A 16,551-nucleotide genomic window follows, 5' to 3' on the forward strand; every position below is an offset into this window, starting at 1 on the left:
CTGCCAGCCTGCTGGGCAGAGTGTGTGCGTTGTGTCTGTGCCTTCTGCTTTCTCCTGTTCTTCCTGCAGAATGACACGGGCAGCCATAAAAAAAACATCCGATTTGTGATGGTGCTTTTCTTTCTGACCTCTAGATCTCTGGACACCCCTTATCCTCCTGTTCTCCTGACTCTTCCATGACCACACCTTCCTCAGGAGTGCCACCTCTCCCCTCATTCCCTGCTCTGCTGCCCTCCAGTGATGACAAGAGCTCTGCTGGCTCCGACAAGAGCTCTCTTGGCTCCGACAAGGGCTATGACTCTGACAAGGGCTCCATGGGCTCCATCTCTGACAAGGGCTCAGGCTCTGACAAGTGCTCCACCCTGGACAAGGCTGCTGGCTGTGACAGTGGCTGTGTGTCTGACCTGGGCTCCAGCTCCCTGCCATGCCTTTCCCCCCGAGTGCTGCCCGTGTACAACCGGCAGAGTGGCGGCGCCTGCATCATCCGGGTCAGCATGGATGGCATCAACGACAGTGTCTACAAGAGCATCCTGGTGAGTGGCACAGAGCCCTGGGCGTGTTTTCATCAACAGGCAGTGCAGTAGTGAGGGTTACTAATGATAAAAGAGATCAGAAGCAAAAAACCCTTCCTAAGGTGTGTCAGTAAAAGGAACAATTTCGGTGCTGGATTATAAATGCAGTATCTGTTGTGTAGTAAATTCCCTGAATCCAGCAGCAAAACAGGAAATGAGGATAAAGTCTGGTCTATTATTAGTCTAAATTTCTACAGAATTGCTACAATTCCTTGCAGGATTTTAATATGAAAATTCAGGTTAGCAAAAAAGGCATTTGATAGTGAAAGCAATCTGCCTTCATGTTGGAGAAGGCAAAAAACCCTGGGGACGTGGTCCAATGTGGTGGAATACCACAGAGATTCAAACCATTAAAACAGGAAGTGGGGAGAGAGCAGAGATATGCAGCTGATGCAGGAAACAAGAGACCAGCAGGAATTCAGGGAAAGCTGCATGGAATAAAGCAGAGCCCAAAGACTGAAGTAAAAATATCTGCACTCTGAATGTGTTTTCCAAATGAATACTGTAGAAAAGCAGTGAGTGACACCTCTCTGGCCTGTATTAAATCATTAACTGCCTGCTGATGGACCATCTGATACACCTTGCTTTTGAGAACACCTCTTCCCTGAGCTGACCCATCAAACCTGCCTGGAAAGGGACAGTGAACCAGTATTACCATTCAGAATATGCAGAGCGTGGTAGGAGTGAGAGGTTTGAAAAAAACAGCAGCTTTGGGGAAGTTTCTGGTCTGGAAATCAAAGTTTGTGTTTTATCCAAAAGCATTGTGATCAGGTGAAGGCTTTGCTGCCCTCCCTCCTGCTGCACCAGCTGCTTTTTCCTTGAGCTCAGAACTGGGCTGCAGGTTTTGACAGAAGATGCCACATCCCAAGTTTTCCCTGGAGAAGCTTTCCCAAAGGGCTGGTTTCTGGAAACAGGGAGCAGTAGGGGAGGAAGCTGACAAGCCCTTTAGTTCTGCAGCCTCTCCGTGTGGTGGTGGTTGCCACACAGCACTCCCAAGGCAGACAGCAAACCCAGCTACGAGGCCAAACACCTTTGCAGGATGTCCATGGAAATATTTAGCCCAGGAGTCTGCAAACAGCACAGGGGGCAGCTCTTTTTGTGGGCTTGTGAGAATGATGTCCCACCTCTCAAAGTTTGCTCAAGAGAGCAGACACTGATTTACTGCTGGCTCATCCAGTACTGTATCTGTCATCTTAAACCAAAAATCCACCACCTTCCAGTGTCACAAATACCAAATTTTAGTATCTGTCAGCACATACCAGTGACCCATTGTGTTTTTTCAGTTCTGTGGCACCTTTTCCAAAACCAAACAGGCTTTTGGTAATTCCTAAATCATGAGAATAAATAAGCAGAGTGTCTCATTGCAGCTCTTATCTTTCCAGATCACTAACCAAGACAGAATTCCTGATGTCACACAGAGAGCCTTGCTGAAGCACAACCTGGAGCCTGATGCAGTTGAAGAATATGAGCTTGTGCAAGTCATCTCTGAGGACAAAGGTAAGGAAGCAGAACTCTGCTGCTGCCTGAAAAGTTCTGTTGGATTTTGAAGGAAAGAGTAAACTGGGAAGCATTAAAAATGCCATGAACAGGTGGCTGCTTCCAGTGAGAACCCCCTGGATGCTCAGGGATGATTCCTCGTGGCCTGTCAGCACATCTCAATGGCAGAGCCAGCTCCTGGGCTGGCAGACCCACCTTCCCGTGGGTGCTGTGTCAGCAGGGCTGGCACAGGGTCCGGGGGTGGGTTCCCTTCTCAGGACCCCAGAGCATTTGGATCCCATCCAGCACTGGCTTCCCACACAGCCTCATCTGGGAGAGGCTGCCAGGGCCTCAAGCAGGCTGGGCACGGCCTGGACTTGCCCTCCATCTCCTGTCCTGCTGTGGGCAGCTGCCATGGCACCCTGGCCAAAGAGGCACAGCAGAACATGTAAAGGACCCCCCACACTGTCATATCCTCTCCCAGCTTTCCTTCCCACTAATGCTGCCCTGGCCCCTGTTTTGCAGAGCTGGTGTTCCCACGCGATGCCAACGTGTTCTATGGCATGAACAGCCATGTGAACTTCGACTTCATCCTGCGGAAAAGAGCAGAGCCAGTTGGCTGAGGGCCCCCCGTGTGCCCAGTGATGTGTCGGTGTTACCTGCTGAGGATGTGCAATGTGGGCAGCCCTGGGGCAAGAGGCTGCCATGTGGTCTCAAAGACACCCCACGAGCCAGCTCCCTTCGTGAGAGAACAGTCTCCTTCCTGCCAGTATTACACAGAAGAGCATGTGAATTTATTTTTACACACCTGAATAAAGTCCTGAGTACACATCTGCCTGAACCAGCTGAAAAGGTTTTGCACTTGTTCCACGCCAGAGAATTACCTATTTTGGATGTTGTTTCCAAAGAACTCTAAAATGAATGAACTGCACTTGTCTTTGGATGATTGTCATGAATTGTTCATGAGCAGGACAAACACACACTTCTTGTGTGGAATGAGGTCTTAGTGCCACAACAGGGTGGTTGTCCTTGGACTTTGGTAACCCATGAAACACAGCTCGATGCCTCTTCCTCATGTGCAATTACTCGTCGTGAACAGAACTTTTAACTTCTTTAAAAGCCATAAGTGAGACGCTGGATTGTAAACAGCCCTTCTTTGAGATACATTAAATAGATTTTATTTACATATTTACAATATTTCTGCAGATAGCACTGTGCAAATTTAGGAGTTAGTTATTTCCAAAGAAATAACTTAGGATTGTTAAGGATCATTAGTTAAAGCAGAATTTTATCCATGCCTTGGGCCTTTTCCTCCTCAATTCAGTCACACTAATTTTCAAAACTGGCATCAAGGTGTGTAAGTTTTACACTACATTTGGATTTATCACTTGTGTTTACAAGGAGGTAAAACAGACCTCCTGTAGGTCTAACAGGCCTGTTGTCCATCCAGGAGCCCCACTGCAGGTCCTAGTCTAGTTCATGAATTCCAGTTGTATCTTGAGGGGATGGTGGAGGGGGGGGATTGTTACGGAGCTTTTAAGCTTTGCCCAAAAGTGAAGTTTCCTCTGCATTCTGGTTCAGTGTCAGTGTCTGGTACAGTGCAGTTCCTCATGTAGCTCCTAATGTATATAGTCCTGTTCACTCAGAGGTTGTATGGCTGTGTTAAGCTGAAAGGTGAATGTTCTGGATTTTAAATTACATTCTCCAACTGTTTGTATGTAAGATGTTTTTAATTGTTTATCTATAATCTTTATATGATAAGTATATAAATTGTTTTTCATTAATACTTGCCTGGAATCAGTTGCTTTTCCTTTATTACTGCACGTCAGTTGTGGGTTTTTTACACCTCAGAGCCCTTCCCTGTCACTCTCTTCAACTTCTTCACTGTTACTGTTCCAAGTTCTCAACAGCAAAGCCAAAGCCACTGAGAGCACAACAGCACTTTTCCATCCTCAACCCAAAGCAAAGAATGAGCTCTTGGGTTCCAAGCAGTCTTCTTGCAATTCATCAGTTTTGGGGCCTGTCCCCACCTTTCTTGTGAAGAAGCTGCCAGAAGGTTGGTTCAAAACTGGTGCCCTTAGATGAGTCAAAAAAACCACAGAGTAGATACATGGAAAAGTAAGTACAGGAAACGGGAAAAAGACCAGAAAAATCCAGAAGTGTTTCAACTGGCTCCTATTTTTCCAAAAGTTAGTTCTGAGTAGGGCAAAACCTGGCCAGCACCTGCCACGGAGCTGAAAACACAGGGAACAGCACTTGTCACAAGGCAGAACCACTGGCATCCCCCAGGCCTTGCATGTGTCAATAAATAAAGAATTTTGTATGTATAAACACACAAGGTAAAGGATTGATCAGCAAGACTGAGGCTTTGTCTGCTCTGAAACAAACACAATCATTTAATTCATATATTCCTAATTTGTTCTCCTCCCTGCAAGCACCATCAAACTTCCTGAGTCAACTAAAAGAAAAAAACCACACAAGGCCCAACCCTGCTATGAAGTTGTTTTTCATAAACTGCTACTGCTCTGCTTAAGGAAACCAGACCCTTTCTCTCTTTTATTATTTGAATGAGGTTAAAAAAGGGGGGGAAGGGGGGCAGGGGGGAGGGGAGGGCTGACGTTGCTTGTATTTTTTTTAAATCCATGCCCTGTTTACTGGTGGGGAACACCTTGTGTGACACAGGGGCATGATGTGGCAGCACACAGGGCAGTCCCATGGCAGGGGGAAGAAGGAGAAGCCACTCACAGACACACAGGGGGGTCCATCACAGAACAAAAGGCACAGGAGGGTGGGAGAGGAGTGCTGGATGCTCACTTGGTCATGGGAGTCCTGCCGAAGGCCACAGGTGTCCTACCACCAACCTTGGGCATTCCCACTGTCCTTCAAACAGGGCAGACACGGGTTCAGGAAGTGAGACCAGTGGAGGCAGTGAGAGGGATTTTGAGGAGGAATGATGGGGGCTGTGATGGGGCCTGCAGTGCACCTCCATACTCACCAGTCACTGGGCTCCTGCTCCCATGTGGACAGCAGAAGGAACAGCTTCCAGGTGGGAGCTGCAGAACAGGCACTGCCAGTGACTCCAGGGGAGAGAGACACAACTGACAATCCCTTCAGCTGGCCCTCCATTAACCTTTACATTCAATATTCAGTTGGACAAGGCTCTGAGCAACCTGGTCTGCTGGAAAGTGTCCCTGCCTGTGCCTTCAGAGGTCCCTTCCAACCCACCCCATGAAGAACACACACAGCAGCTCATCTTGCTCCAGGTTCTATGTATTATCAGACCGGCTGACAGGTAATAATAACATGTCTTCTTCAGCAGAAAGCACAACATTGATCAGGAATTATCAAAAACAAACCAAAATTAAAACCAAAACCCCAGTCACACATACTTGACACACAGATCTGCCAGCAGGTGGGTCCCTGGATGGCAATGCCAGGAGGGAATCCTCCCACTGCCCCAGCAGCTCGGGGGCTGTGCCAGCTGCCCTGAGCAGTGTAGTCCATGATCACCTGGCCTCTGAGAGAGGTGTTTTTTTGTTTTTTTTTTAAATAACACAACAGCAATTACATCAGAACTCATCCAAAAAAACAGACAAGTTCTCTCCTCACATGAAAAAGTATCCAGGCAAGTTGCCTTTCCGTCCTGTAGCACAATTGTCAGGCTGTTGGAGACAGGAATGTTCCTGTAGGTTGTTTCAGTTTAATAAGGAGAGTTTGTAACTTCCCCTTTTTAAGTTCCCAAAGCTCCAACACTTGCTTTTATGGCCTAATTAAACAGGCCTGCAAATAGGTTGCAGGGCTTCGTTTTCCTGAAGGAATAAATGGAGGCAGGAGGTGAAGCAGGACATGACACCAACCAACTCCCACTGCACTCCCTTCAGAGATACAAATCAAACCAACCACCTCCACCTCCATGACTTTAGAAACACCAAGACATCCCACCTGGACTGGGAGGCCTATTTGGATGGGATGTAGTAAGATCAGAAATGAGCCAGCACTGGTTGTGATGGGGAGGATGAGAGAGGAGCACTGCTCCCCTGCACTGAACAATTCTGGGAAACACCTTGATTCTGACAGGGATCCCTTTGGAAAATAAACCAAAATCCCCCAAAGCAAAGAGGGTGCTGAAAGCCTCCAGACCTACAAAGAGCAACAGTGAGGCCACAGCCCAGGTACAGCCATCCCAAAAGGCATTAACACTTGTACACCTCTATATATTAATCTTTATAAATACAGTGTTCTACCCGAGGAACTGTAGAAAGATGTCATTTCAGGCTGATTTTTTTTCTTTTTTAACAAAAGCTTTCCAGGGCTTTTGTTCAGCTCTCTGCCAGTCTGGAACATTTGTTCTTTCTCCTTCTTCATCTCCCACCCTGTCCCCAGTGCACTCCGGTCCACCTGGTGCACTCAGCCACTGGCAGCAAGGGGAAGGAAACCACATGAAGAGCTGCTCTCCAACTTTCAAGGGTGAAAAGCTAAAGTGTGAGGCAGGTTCAGCTGTCCCAGAGCCCGGGAAAGGGGGTGGTCATAGCTCATCCCTGGATGAGGGCTCGTTGAGGGAAGGCAGTGCCTCCTTGTTCTGGGCGTCGCTGTGGATGTGTTCCTGCTGCCGGGACTTCCACGAGTGCCTCCTGTCCCAGTCCGTGGCCACGGTCTCATTGTCCCAGATGGTGGAGGTCTCTGTGTCGCTGAGGTAGCCTGGCTGCCCCGTGTAGTGCGTGGGGTACACGAGCAGGGGCTCTGCTGAAAAGGCTTTCAAGTCTCTGGGCTCGTAGTATTCCATGTACTTGGTGCTGCAGAGGAGAGAAACACCATCAGGAACAGAAGGGATCTTTACCAGCACTAGGCTTGGGAGACAAGTCAATCCACTGAGCAGGGAGGTCCCAGGGAGGGGGTCGGTGCTGGGATACAACCTGGCTCTCTGCAGCCACAACCACGTGCCTTAAACCACACACACCTGTACAACCAAAGCCTGTTCCCAGAGACAGCCAAATGCCTCAGAACCAGCCCACAACCCTGCCCCAGGCAGCAACAACACTCCCTCTGTCACCTCCTCTGTGTTGGGAGGGCACAACCAACAAACACAAGGAGTCCTCACTAGGCAGGCCACCAACATGACCCAGCTTAAGATCAGTCAGCGAGACCCACCTCGTGTCCCCCTGAGCCATGGAGGTGTCCCACTTACACAGGGTGCTTGTTGTACATGACTGGCAGGAATTCATCCACGGGCAGCATCTTGCTAAAGGGCTCAGCCCCAATGAGCTTCTGGGCCCCGTGGAAGGAGATAGCATAGCCCAGGGTCCAGTAGGAGTAATCAGCTTCCACCAGGTTCCTGACATTGGGAACGGCTTTCTCAGGCTCCTGCACCTGCATTCTCTTCCGGCCAATGTAGCTGAAAGGGTGAAAAGATCAAGGAGGTTGGAACCAAAGTGAATTCGGAGCAAACAAGGCAGTTTGTCAGTCAGGGCAGGGCAAAGGGTCAGTGCAAGAAGCAATGGCCGACCCAGCTCACAGATTTCTGTCCTGCACCACTCCCAGACATCCACAGCTTCACACAGTGGGTGGTAGAGCTGTGAAAAGCTCCGTGAGGGAGCTCAGAGAACACAGTTCATGGCTCAGGACTGAGCTGTGCCAGTTCCTCCATCACAGCAGCATCTCCTACACTGCTGAGATCAGCCAATACTGCCCACAAAGCACAGTGATGGTGCCCAGGGGGCATCCCAGCACCAGCCTGCCCCAGAAGGCAGATCTGTCCCAATGGGAAGAGCCACTGAAGTCTCTGCCACTGTCCCCTGTACTCCAGCATCAACCTGCACCTGTCATGACCCAGCAGTGCTGTGACCTCCCCATACGCCCAGGAGGAGCTCCAGATGTCTGAGGACCAGTAACTTACATAAGCTCCCAGTCTAGCTGGGCTTTTTCAATGTCATCCATCAGCTTCATGAGCTTCCTCTTGAACTGGTGTTCAAAGCGCACATCATCCTCAATGACCAGCGTCTTCTCCAGTTCTCTGTTCACCACCTGAAATGGGAGGGTTCACAGGTGAGCAGAGTGGCCACATGGGCAACCTGAAGTTGGTGGGGTTGCCCTGATCTGGTATGGACACCTTCCACAGTCCATATGGACACCAAGCCATGTCCAACCTGGCCTTGGGCACTCCCAGGGATGGGGCAGCCACAGCTTCTCTGAGCAATCTGTGCCAGGGCCTGCCCACCCTCACAGGGAATAATTCCTTCCCAATATCCCACATCTAATCCTGCCCTCCAGCAGTGGGAAGCCATTCTGTCATCCTGTCACTCAGTGTCCTTGTCTCAAGGCCCTCTCCAGCTCTCTGGTAGCCCCTCTAGGTTGCAGAAGGGGAAAGGGGAGATGTGAAAGCTGAACACTGTGTTCCAGAAAACCCCTGTAATCCAAGGAAATCAGTTCCACTCTACACTTCCAGAAAGCTGTACCAGATTTCATGGTCTGCCCCAGGACTGGCTGTGCCCCAGGACACAGCACCTTCCTGTGGGAATGTGAGGGCTTCCAAACTCCTTACCTCCTTCCAGATGTAGTAGTGGCTAAGGAAGCAGCCAATCTCTCCTCGGGTCAGTGGCCTGGAGGAATAGGGGTCCTGGTACCCTGGGAGCATCTCGATGCTGAGAGCTTTGAGCTGACTCGTGTTCAGTGCTCTGGGAAAGGAGAGAGGATTAGCAGCAGTTCAGAGACACAAGTCAATTCAAGCCAGACACAGGCACAACGTGGAGAATGCTGCTCATGTTCAGGGAAAAGCCACACCTTGAGAGATTCCTGCACTTGTTTGGCTCAAAAACATGGAGGAAAATACATTTCTAAGTCTAGCTCATATCCTTAACTCTGCCAAAGACTTCTCATCAATTTTCCTTAACTCTGCCAAGTACTTGTTGTGGGACCATCAGCATGTCAGGTGCTTAGTTTCGATTATTTCCCTTTGATTATTTAGCCTAAGTTTATTTTCCTTGGCTAAGATTATTTTCCCGTCCTTGACAAGATCCCAAGTCTCCAAGACCACTAGGTGGCATGTGGGCTCCAGTTCGAGACCTTTCTGCAATGCACAAACACAACATTTCTGCAGACCCTGATTTTTCATTATAAAATGATCTGAACACACCTTAGAATCAAGGAATCATTTAGGTGGGAAGAGCCCTCTAAGAACATCAAGTCCAACCATTAACTCAGCACTGCCAAGCCCACCATAAACCATGTCCCAGGTGCCACATCTACACAATTTTTGAACACTTCCAGGGATGGGGACTCCACCACTGCCCTGGGCAGTTGTGCCAGGGCCTGACAAATCTGTATCCAATGTAACCCTCCTCTGGCACTGCCTGTTGCTGTTCCCTCTCCTCCTGTCCCTGTTCCCTGGAGCAGAGCTCGACCCTCTCCAGCTTCCCCCTCCTGGCAGGGATTGCAGAGCCAGAAGGTCACCCCGAGCCTCATTTTCTCCAGGCTGAGCCCCCCCAGCTCCCTCAGTTGCTTCTCCCTCAGTTGCTTCAAACCTTAGAGTAAGCTGGGGAAGGGCTGGGTCAGGGTTAAAGCTGCAGCAAAATGCTCTGTACCACAGGGGTGGGCAACCTTCCCAGGGCATAAATGCTCAAGTCACAGAAATCAGTATGATTTTAACCTGCTTTTCACCTTAGTCTGAACCCCCCTGCCCTGGTTCTCTCACAGAGACTGACTAATTGCAAAAGAAGAGAGAAACAGAGCAAAACTGCCCCAAACAGACTGTCAGGCAGATCAAAGCAGTGTTTGCCTCCCCTCTCAGCCCAACCTGCCCCACCAAAAGGAGGTCAAGGCATCCAAGGAGATGCTGTGAAGCAGTTAAGTACATCCCACTCTTTGAAAACACCATCAACCCCAGCCAAAACTCACTTTCCATCCACAGCCTCCACTACCTTGACTGCAATCTCCTGCTCATAGAGAGTCCGCAGCATCCGATCCCTCCTGTCCTTCCTACGCTTCAGGTTGATCATGAAAATCTGGGTAGAAAAGAAAGACATCAGACTCCTGGCTGGGCAGTGAGGGAGAGGAGAAGTCTTGATCCACTCTCCTCCAGCAGCCCCTCTGGAAGAGCAGGTCTTCTGAAAATACCAGGTGCTTTTTTATTCCAGGTTGTTTTGAATTTGTGCAAAAATTGGAGTTGGTTTTGAGTTTGGTTTTGTTCTCTTTCTAAGAACTACTTCTGATGGATGTCCATGGGGGAAAGTTGCTCTTTGAGGATGAACAGAAGTTTTATAATTTCTAAAGATGCAGGATGTTTAGGTTTATATTGAACACAGAGTAACACAGCCATCTGCAGGCTCAGTCCCACAGGAACAATGACCCACAATGCTGTCCCTGCCTGGACTGAGGACCATCAGCAGGGTCACCATCCAAGTACAAGGTCATGGTAAAGAGCATTTTTGTAATTACTTCAGGCTCTGAGACACTGCTGCTGAGAGCCAAGGCTGGGAACAGAGATGTCTGGGTAGAGCTCCATCCAAGCCTCAAGGAGACTCTGGAGGGCTGAGGACTGAAGCCCTCGTGGCAGGTAAACCTCAGAGGCTCAGGGATATTTTTCAGTTCCAGAAAGACAAGAAAAAGTGCAGTGTTGTAGCCCATGGAGCAAAACCTCATCCCAGTAAGAAGCAGAACAAATTCCAGGTCAGGACAAATGCAAAACTAATGAATCACATAAATAAAGTGCAGCCACAAAGAAAAACATGGAAAAAGCCTGGACCAGCTGTGCCCTAAACACAGATGCTCAGACACACCAGGCAGGATCAGGTTCAGCTTTACCAGTCACACAAACAGAGGGAGCAGAACAGCCCAAGGAGACAAAGCTCCCTGATCCCCACAACCCCTTGGTCACGGTGCCAAGGTCTCTCTGGCAGCTGCACACGCAGGGGCTGCTGGCTCTGGGAATAACACAGACACCAGAAAATCAAAGCATGGCAGATCCCTCTCAACCCTTCTCCCTCTGTATGGTTGGCACATCTCCTGGGAGTACCCAGCTGTGAGCCTGGATCACCCACCCAGCTGCTCTGGGCCCTCCAGTGTCCCTTTGAGGTGAGTGAAATCCTTCCCTCCTGCCTCTGGAAACCAGGAGGGCTTTCCCATAGGGCCAGTTTCTGTCACAGATGGAAGGACAGCCAAGCTGCTCTGTGGAGTCAGATGTAGAGGAAGTGCAGAATTAAATAACCTGCTTTTCAGCCTCACTTCTGCCATCTCCTCCTAGCTGGATTAAAACACAGAATCACAGAATGGTTTGGGTTGGGAGAGACCTTAAAGACCATCTGGTTCCAACTCCCTGCCATGGGCAGGGACACTTTCCACTAGACCAGATCGTTGCAAGCCCCACATCCATAACACCAAGAGAGGAAGACCAAAGGTTCGTTGGGCACTGCCCCTACACCCAAATCTGCCCATTCAAACAGGGGTCTTGTAGCAGACACCAAGTGCCCACAGACCTGATCAGCCTCCTTTCACCACAGGAAACATCAGACCACTCCCTGAGGCCCTTCTCTTCAGCTTCCCTGAGCTTACCAGTTCTGGCCATATAAGGATGGCTATTTTCTCCTTGCAAAAGGTTTCCATCCAAAAGGTGAGTAATTGGAAAGAGGTAACTAAGCCAAAAGATAACATACTTCAAGGGAAGTACAGGGAAGCTCAGCTACAGGGAGAACCCAGGTCCTCCAGGCGATGAGTGGAAAACAAGACAATAAACAGCAAACAGGCTCCTTACTTCATCAAATCCCATCTTGTCAGGGTGCTTTGGAGGAACAGAGATGTACTGAGAGGGTTCAACGGGAGGACGATCGACTGAAAGAGAGCAGGGAGTTCAGACATCACCCCCAGGTACATCCTGCAGCACTGTAACCCCCAGGGACATCCTGCAGCAGTGTAACCCCCAGGGACATCCTGCATCACTGTAACCCCCAGGGACATCCTGCATCACTGTAACCCCCAGGGACATCCTGCAGCAGTGTAACCCCCAGGTACATCCTGCAGCAGTGTAACCCCCAGGTACATCCTGCATCACTGTAACCCCCAGGTACATCCTATCAGTGTAACCCCCAGGGACATCCTGCAGCAGTGTAACCCCCAGGGACATCCTGCAGCAGTGTAACCCCCAGGGACATCCTATCAGTGTAACCCCCAGGTACATCCTGCAGCAGTGTAACCCCCAGGGACATCCTGCATCACTGTAACCCCCAGGTACATCCTGCATCACTGTAACCCCCAGGGACATCCTGCAGCAGTGTAACCCCCAGGTACATCCTATCAGTGTAACTCCCAGGCACATCCTATCAGTGTAACTCCCAGGTACATCCTGCAGCAGTGTAACCCCCAGGGACATCCTGCAGCAGTGTAACCCCCAGGGACATCCTATCAGTGTAACCCCCAGGGACATCCTATCAGTGTAACCCCCAGGGACATCCTATCAATGTAACCCCCAGGGACATCCTGCAGCAGTGTAACCCCCAGGGACATCCTATCAGTGTAACCCCCAGGGACATCCTATCAGTGTAGCCCCCAGGGACATCCTATCAGTGTAACTCCCAGGTACATCCTATCAGTGTAACCCCCAGGGACATCCTATCAGTGTAACCCCCAGGAACATCCTGCATCACTGTAACCCCCAGGTACATCCTGCAGCAGTGTAACCCCCAGGGACATCCTGCAGCAGTGTAACCCCCAGGGACATCCTATCAGTGTAACCCCCAGGGACATCCTGCAGCAGTGTAACCCCCAGGGACATCCTGCAGCAGTGTAACCCCCAGGGACATCCTGCATCACTGTAACCCCCAGGGACATCCTATCAGTGTAACCCCCAGGTACATCCTATCAGTGTAACCCCCAGGGACATCCTATCAGTGTAACCCCCAGGGACATCCTATCAGTGTAACCCCCAGGGACATCCTGCAGCAGTGTAACCCCCAGGGACATCCTATCAGTGTAACCCCCAGGGACATCCTGCAGCAGTGTGACCCCCAGGGACATCCTGCAGCAGTGTAACCCCCAGGGACATCCTGCAGCAGTGTAACCCCCAGGTACATCCTATCAGTGTAACCCCCAGGGACATCCTGCAGCAGTGTAACAGGTCTGCACTGTTTCCACAGTGGCTCCAGGGGAGGTGGGATGAGGAGGCAGCGCAGGATGGGTACAGCAGGAAGCACCCACGTTGCAAAGCCAGAGCCAGCGGCCAGGTACCAGACAGGCATCAGGAATGAAACATGGTCTGCAGCACCCTTTCCACATGAAAGAGGCATTTTTGCATTTGATATGGGGAAGTTGAGGGACTTGGTAGATGGGGTTGAGCTGACCATGCAGTGATTACATTCCTGGGTAGAAAAGTGGTGGAAGATGGACAACTGCTTATCAAAACAGTATGAGAGCAGTCAGAGCAGGATGCAACCTCCTGAGGGTGTTAGAGCTAGGCCACTGGCAGGAGAGCTCTGCAGACATGGGGGGCATCCATCAGGGCAGGGGAACACCAGCTTACTCATGGCCTCGATCAGGGTATGCACAAAGTTCTCAGCTTCTTCCTGCAGTGACTGGTGTGGTTTCAGAGGCATGGGGAGGAATCCATAGTGCTCACGGTTGCAGACGAACATCTGTATTCCTGGGGATCACAAAAAGCAGAAACTAGAACCAGGTCTGCTACTGGCAGATTTCATTGCTCTGTGGCCATGTAGCCACAATCAAACTTGTGCCAGGACCTCAGTCCCAAAAAGTTATGCTTCCTAAACAAAGAATTCCAAACCATTCCAGTGCCATTTTCTGTTTGGCCTACTTGCTTCCTACCTAACACTTCAAGGATATGAACTGATAGGGAATGGCTTCAAACTGACAGAGAGCAGGGTGAGATTAAGGATTAGGAGGAAACTTCTTTGTCAGGGTGGGCAGGCCCTGGCACAGGTGCCCAGAGAAGCTGTGGCTGCCCCATCCCTGGAAGTGTCCAAGGCCAGGTTGGACAGGGCTTGGAGCAACCTGGGCTGGTGGAAGGTGTCCCTGCCCATGGCAGGGGGTGGAATGAGATGAGCTTTAAAGTCCCTTCCAACCCAAACCATTCTGTTCTTTATCACTGCTTCCTTTTGCTTTGGCTAGAAAATAAAGACAACACGTTTTCACCTGTGCTGGGAAAGGATTTTGAGGAATATGTATGACAACCATCTTGGAAGTGCCAAGTCTGCCACCAAACATGGTCCTTCCTTCTCCAAGACCAGTTTTTATTGTGCCCTGAAGATTAGAGGAAAATCCAGGAGAGAGACTCCAGCAAGAATAAATGCTTTCAAACAGAGGTGGTAACATAACCCCCTTCCACTCAGAAGCTTTTGCAACTTTTTGGAGATGGGAAACAAAGAGAAGGTGCAAAGTCTCTCCTTAAAGCAGATTCCTCTGCAGGAAGACACCCACCTGCTCCCTCAGAGCATCCCAGCACCAGCAAAAGGCTGTTCCCTCTGGGATGACAAGGCTTTGCTCACCACTGCCTGTACTGTGGGTCTGATGTCACATCAGGCAACACACTCCAAGGCCACGCAGAGGGAAGCCAAGGAAAGTATTTCCGTTGTTTTTCACTGAGTTCTGGTAAGGTCCTTTGTTACTAACCCCAAACAAAGCTGCTAGAACCCACCCAACTGGCAAAAAAATGCCTTTCATTTTCATTTTTTTCTAGTGGAACAAGGACAAGCACCCCCCTCCCTCTAGGAAATAAATGAAAAGCAGACACTACCTGGTGTGCTGATCTTTCATCTCTTAGTTTCCCTAATCCCTGGTATTTTTAGCCCAGTGGAATTGTCAGCACTAATGACCTTGGTGTTTCTCTCATTTTAAGTTCTGCAAGCAAATTGCTGGCTATGCTACTTGCCAAAACACATTTAGCTGTCAGATGCAATTTAGGTAAATGGCAGAATAAAACAAATCCTACCTACTGACATGAATGGATTTGGCACCAATCTGATCAACTAATCTTATCTGGCTCACTGATCTCTGCTCTTATCTTCCGCTGGCTTAACCACACTTAATCTGCACAGACTCACAGTATTCCTGTTCTTTCTGGGAAAAATGTTACTTTAGAATGGTAAAGCTCCCGTAAAACAGGGAGGGGGGACTCTCTCTGCAGGTCTGTTTTGATAATAAAATTGAATGATTGCTACAAAGGACAGAAAAACTACAGGTATTTGCATTATTATTACTATTAGGTTTTAAAGGCAGTGCCCAGGATTCACAGCCATGCCCTAAACCCACAGCCATAATTAAGCAACCCTAAATTCCCTCCAAATCCATGACCAGACCTTCCTGCTGGCTGGCTCAAGGGTTTCAGAGCCTCAGGCTGAAAGGCAGCTCAGGAGACACAGAGAGGTTTGGGTGGGAAGGGACCTCAAAGCCCACCCAGTGCCATCACCTGCCATGGGCAGGGACACCTTCCACCAGCCCAGGTTGCTCCAAGCCCTGTCCAACCTGGCCTTGGACATTCCAAGGGATGATCCCTTATGGAGCTTCTGTGTGATTGGGTGGTGGTGGAGACCAAGGCTAGTGCAGGTGGTGAAGAGAAGGGTCAGTGAACTGTTTGGAAGATGGACACAGAGCAAAAGTCAGGCCCCAAATGTTAAATTCAGTTTAACAGTGCAGTGAAGATTTGATACAGAGACTGACCTTCCTGGAGTCACTGAAGTGCTTGGCAACAGAGGCTGAGTGAATGATGTGCAGGAAGGGGCAGGAGGAGCCCCTAAAGCCTCAATGAGGAGAGCAATGTTATATAAGATCACAGAAAGTTGAAAGGGACCTTAAAAACGACCTTGTTCCAATCTCCCTGCCTCACCTTCCACCAGCCCAGGTTGCTCCAAGCCCTGTCCAGCCTGGCCTTGGACACTCCCAGGGATGGGACAGCCACAGCTTCTCTGGGCACCCTATGCCAGGGCCTGCCCACCCTCACAGGTAAGGATTTCTTCCCAATATCCCATCTAACTCGCCCTTTGGTAGTGGGAAGCCATTCCCTGTGTCCTGTTCCTCCATTCTTTGTAGAAAGTCCCTCTCCAGCTCTCCTGGAGCCCCTTCAGGCACTGGAAGGCTGATCAGGCTGGCTAAATGCCCTCCTGTGTGTGCAAGGGGCTTTCCAGGGTCCAGTGCTGGCAATAACACACCCACACTGAGTTGTATCAGTCAGGACTTGCACCACAGGCCACATCCTCTCAGTAGAAGTGAGACCATCTCTTTGAAGCATCACAAACAGCTGCTTCCAGCAGTTGATTCCTTGTTGGAAATCAATGGCTTGATCTGAGGCATTAAGCACAGCACTTGTCCTCAACAAAAGCCACCATCATTTATGACTTCAGGAAACTGAAAGTACCCCAAACCCCACACATTTTTCATATTTCTCAACTCTGATGTCATCCTTTTATCCTCAGTGACAAAACTCAGTCAACAATCTGAGCAGATCAACAGCCAGACAGTTGAAACAAAGCCTTTCATGTCATGGGTCAGTCCTGGAAAAAGCTAAAGT

General features: G+C 49.7%; 2 protein-coding genes across 3 annotated transcripts in view; one reads left to right on the plus strand and one right to left on the minus strand.

The window, feature by feature from the left end:
- Positions 1–3,837, plus strand: part of RGL1 (ral guanine nucleotide dissociation stimulator like 1) — a 61,909-nt gene extending 58,072 nt beyond the window's left edge. The window contains exons 16-18 of the mRNA XM_071565121.1: positions 135–533; positions 1,955–2,069; positions 2,574–3,837. Of these exons, the coding sequence (XP_071421222.1) occupies positions 135–533; positions 1,955–2,069; positions 2,574–2,671 (612 nt within the window). The 3' untranslated portion in view covers positions 2,672–3,837. The remainder of the gene's footprint in view (positions 1–134; positions 534–1,954; positions 2,070–2,573) is intronic.
- Positions 3,838–5,300: 1,463 nt separating this feature from the next.
- Positions 5,301–16,551, minus strand: part of COLGALT2 (collagen beta(1-O)galactosyltransferase 2) — a 60,709-nt gene continuing 49,458 nt past the window's right edge. For both annotated transcript variants that reach the window (XM_071565023.1, XM_071565022.1), the window contains exons 6-12: positions 13,552–13,671; positions 11,791–11,867; positions 9,939–10,045; positions 8,587–8,719; positions 7,942–8,069; positions 7,234–7,440; positions 5,301–6,841 (exon numbers count right to left, since the gene is read on the minus strand). In XM_071565023.1, coding sequence (XP_071421124.1) covers positions 6,574–6,841; positions 7,234–7,440; positions 7,942–8,069; positions 8,587–8,719; positions 9,939–10,045; positions 11,791–11,867; positions 13,552–13,671 — 1,040 coding nt within the window. In that variant the 3' untranslated portion in view covers positions 5,301–6,573. The remainder of the gene's footprint in view (positions 6,842–7,233; positions 7,441–7,941; positions 8,070–8,586; positions 8,720–9,938; positions 10,046–11,790; positions 11,868–13,551; positions 13,672–16,551) is intronic.

Source organism: Pithys albifrons, chromosome 10 (assembly GCF_047495875.1).
Source record: "Pithys albifrons albifrons isolate INPA30051 chromosome 10, PitAlb_v1, whole genome shotgun sequence".
Lineage (NCBI taxonomy): Eukaryota > Metazoa > Chordata > Aves > Passeriformes > Thamnophilidae > Pithys > Pithys albifrons.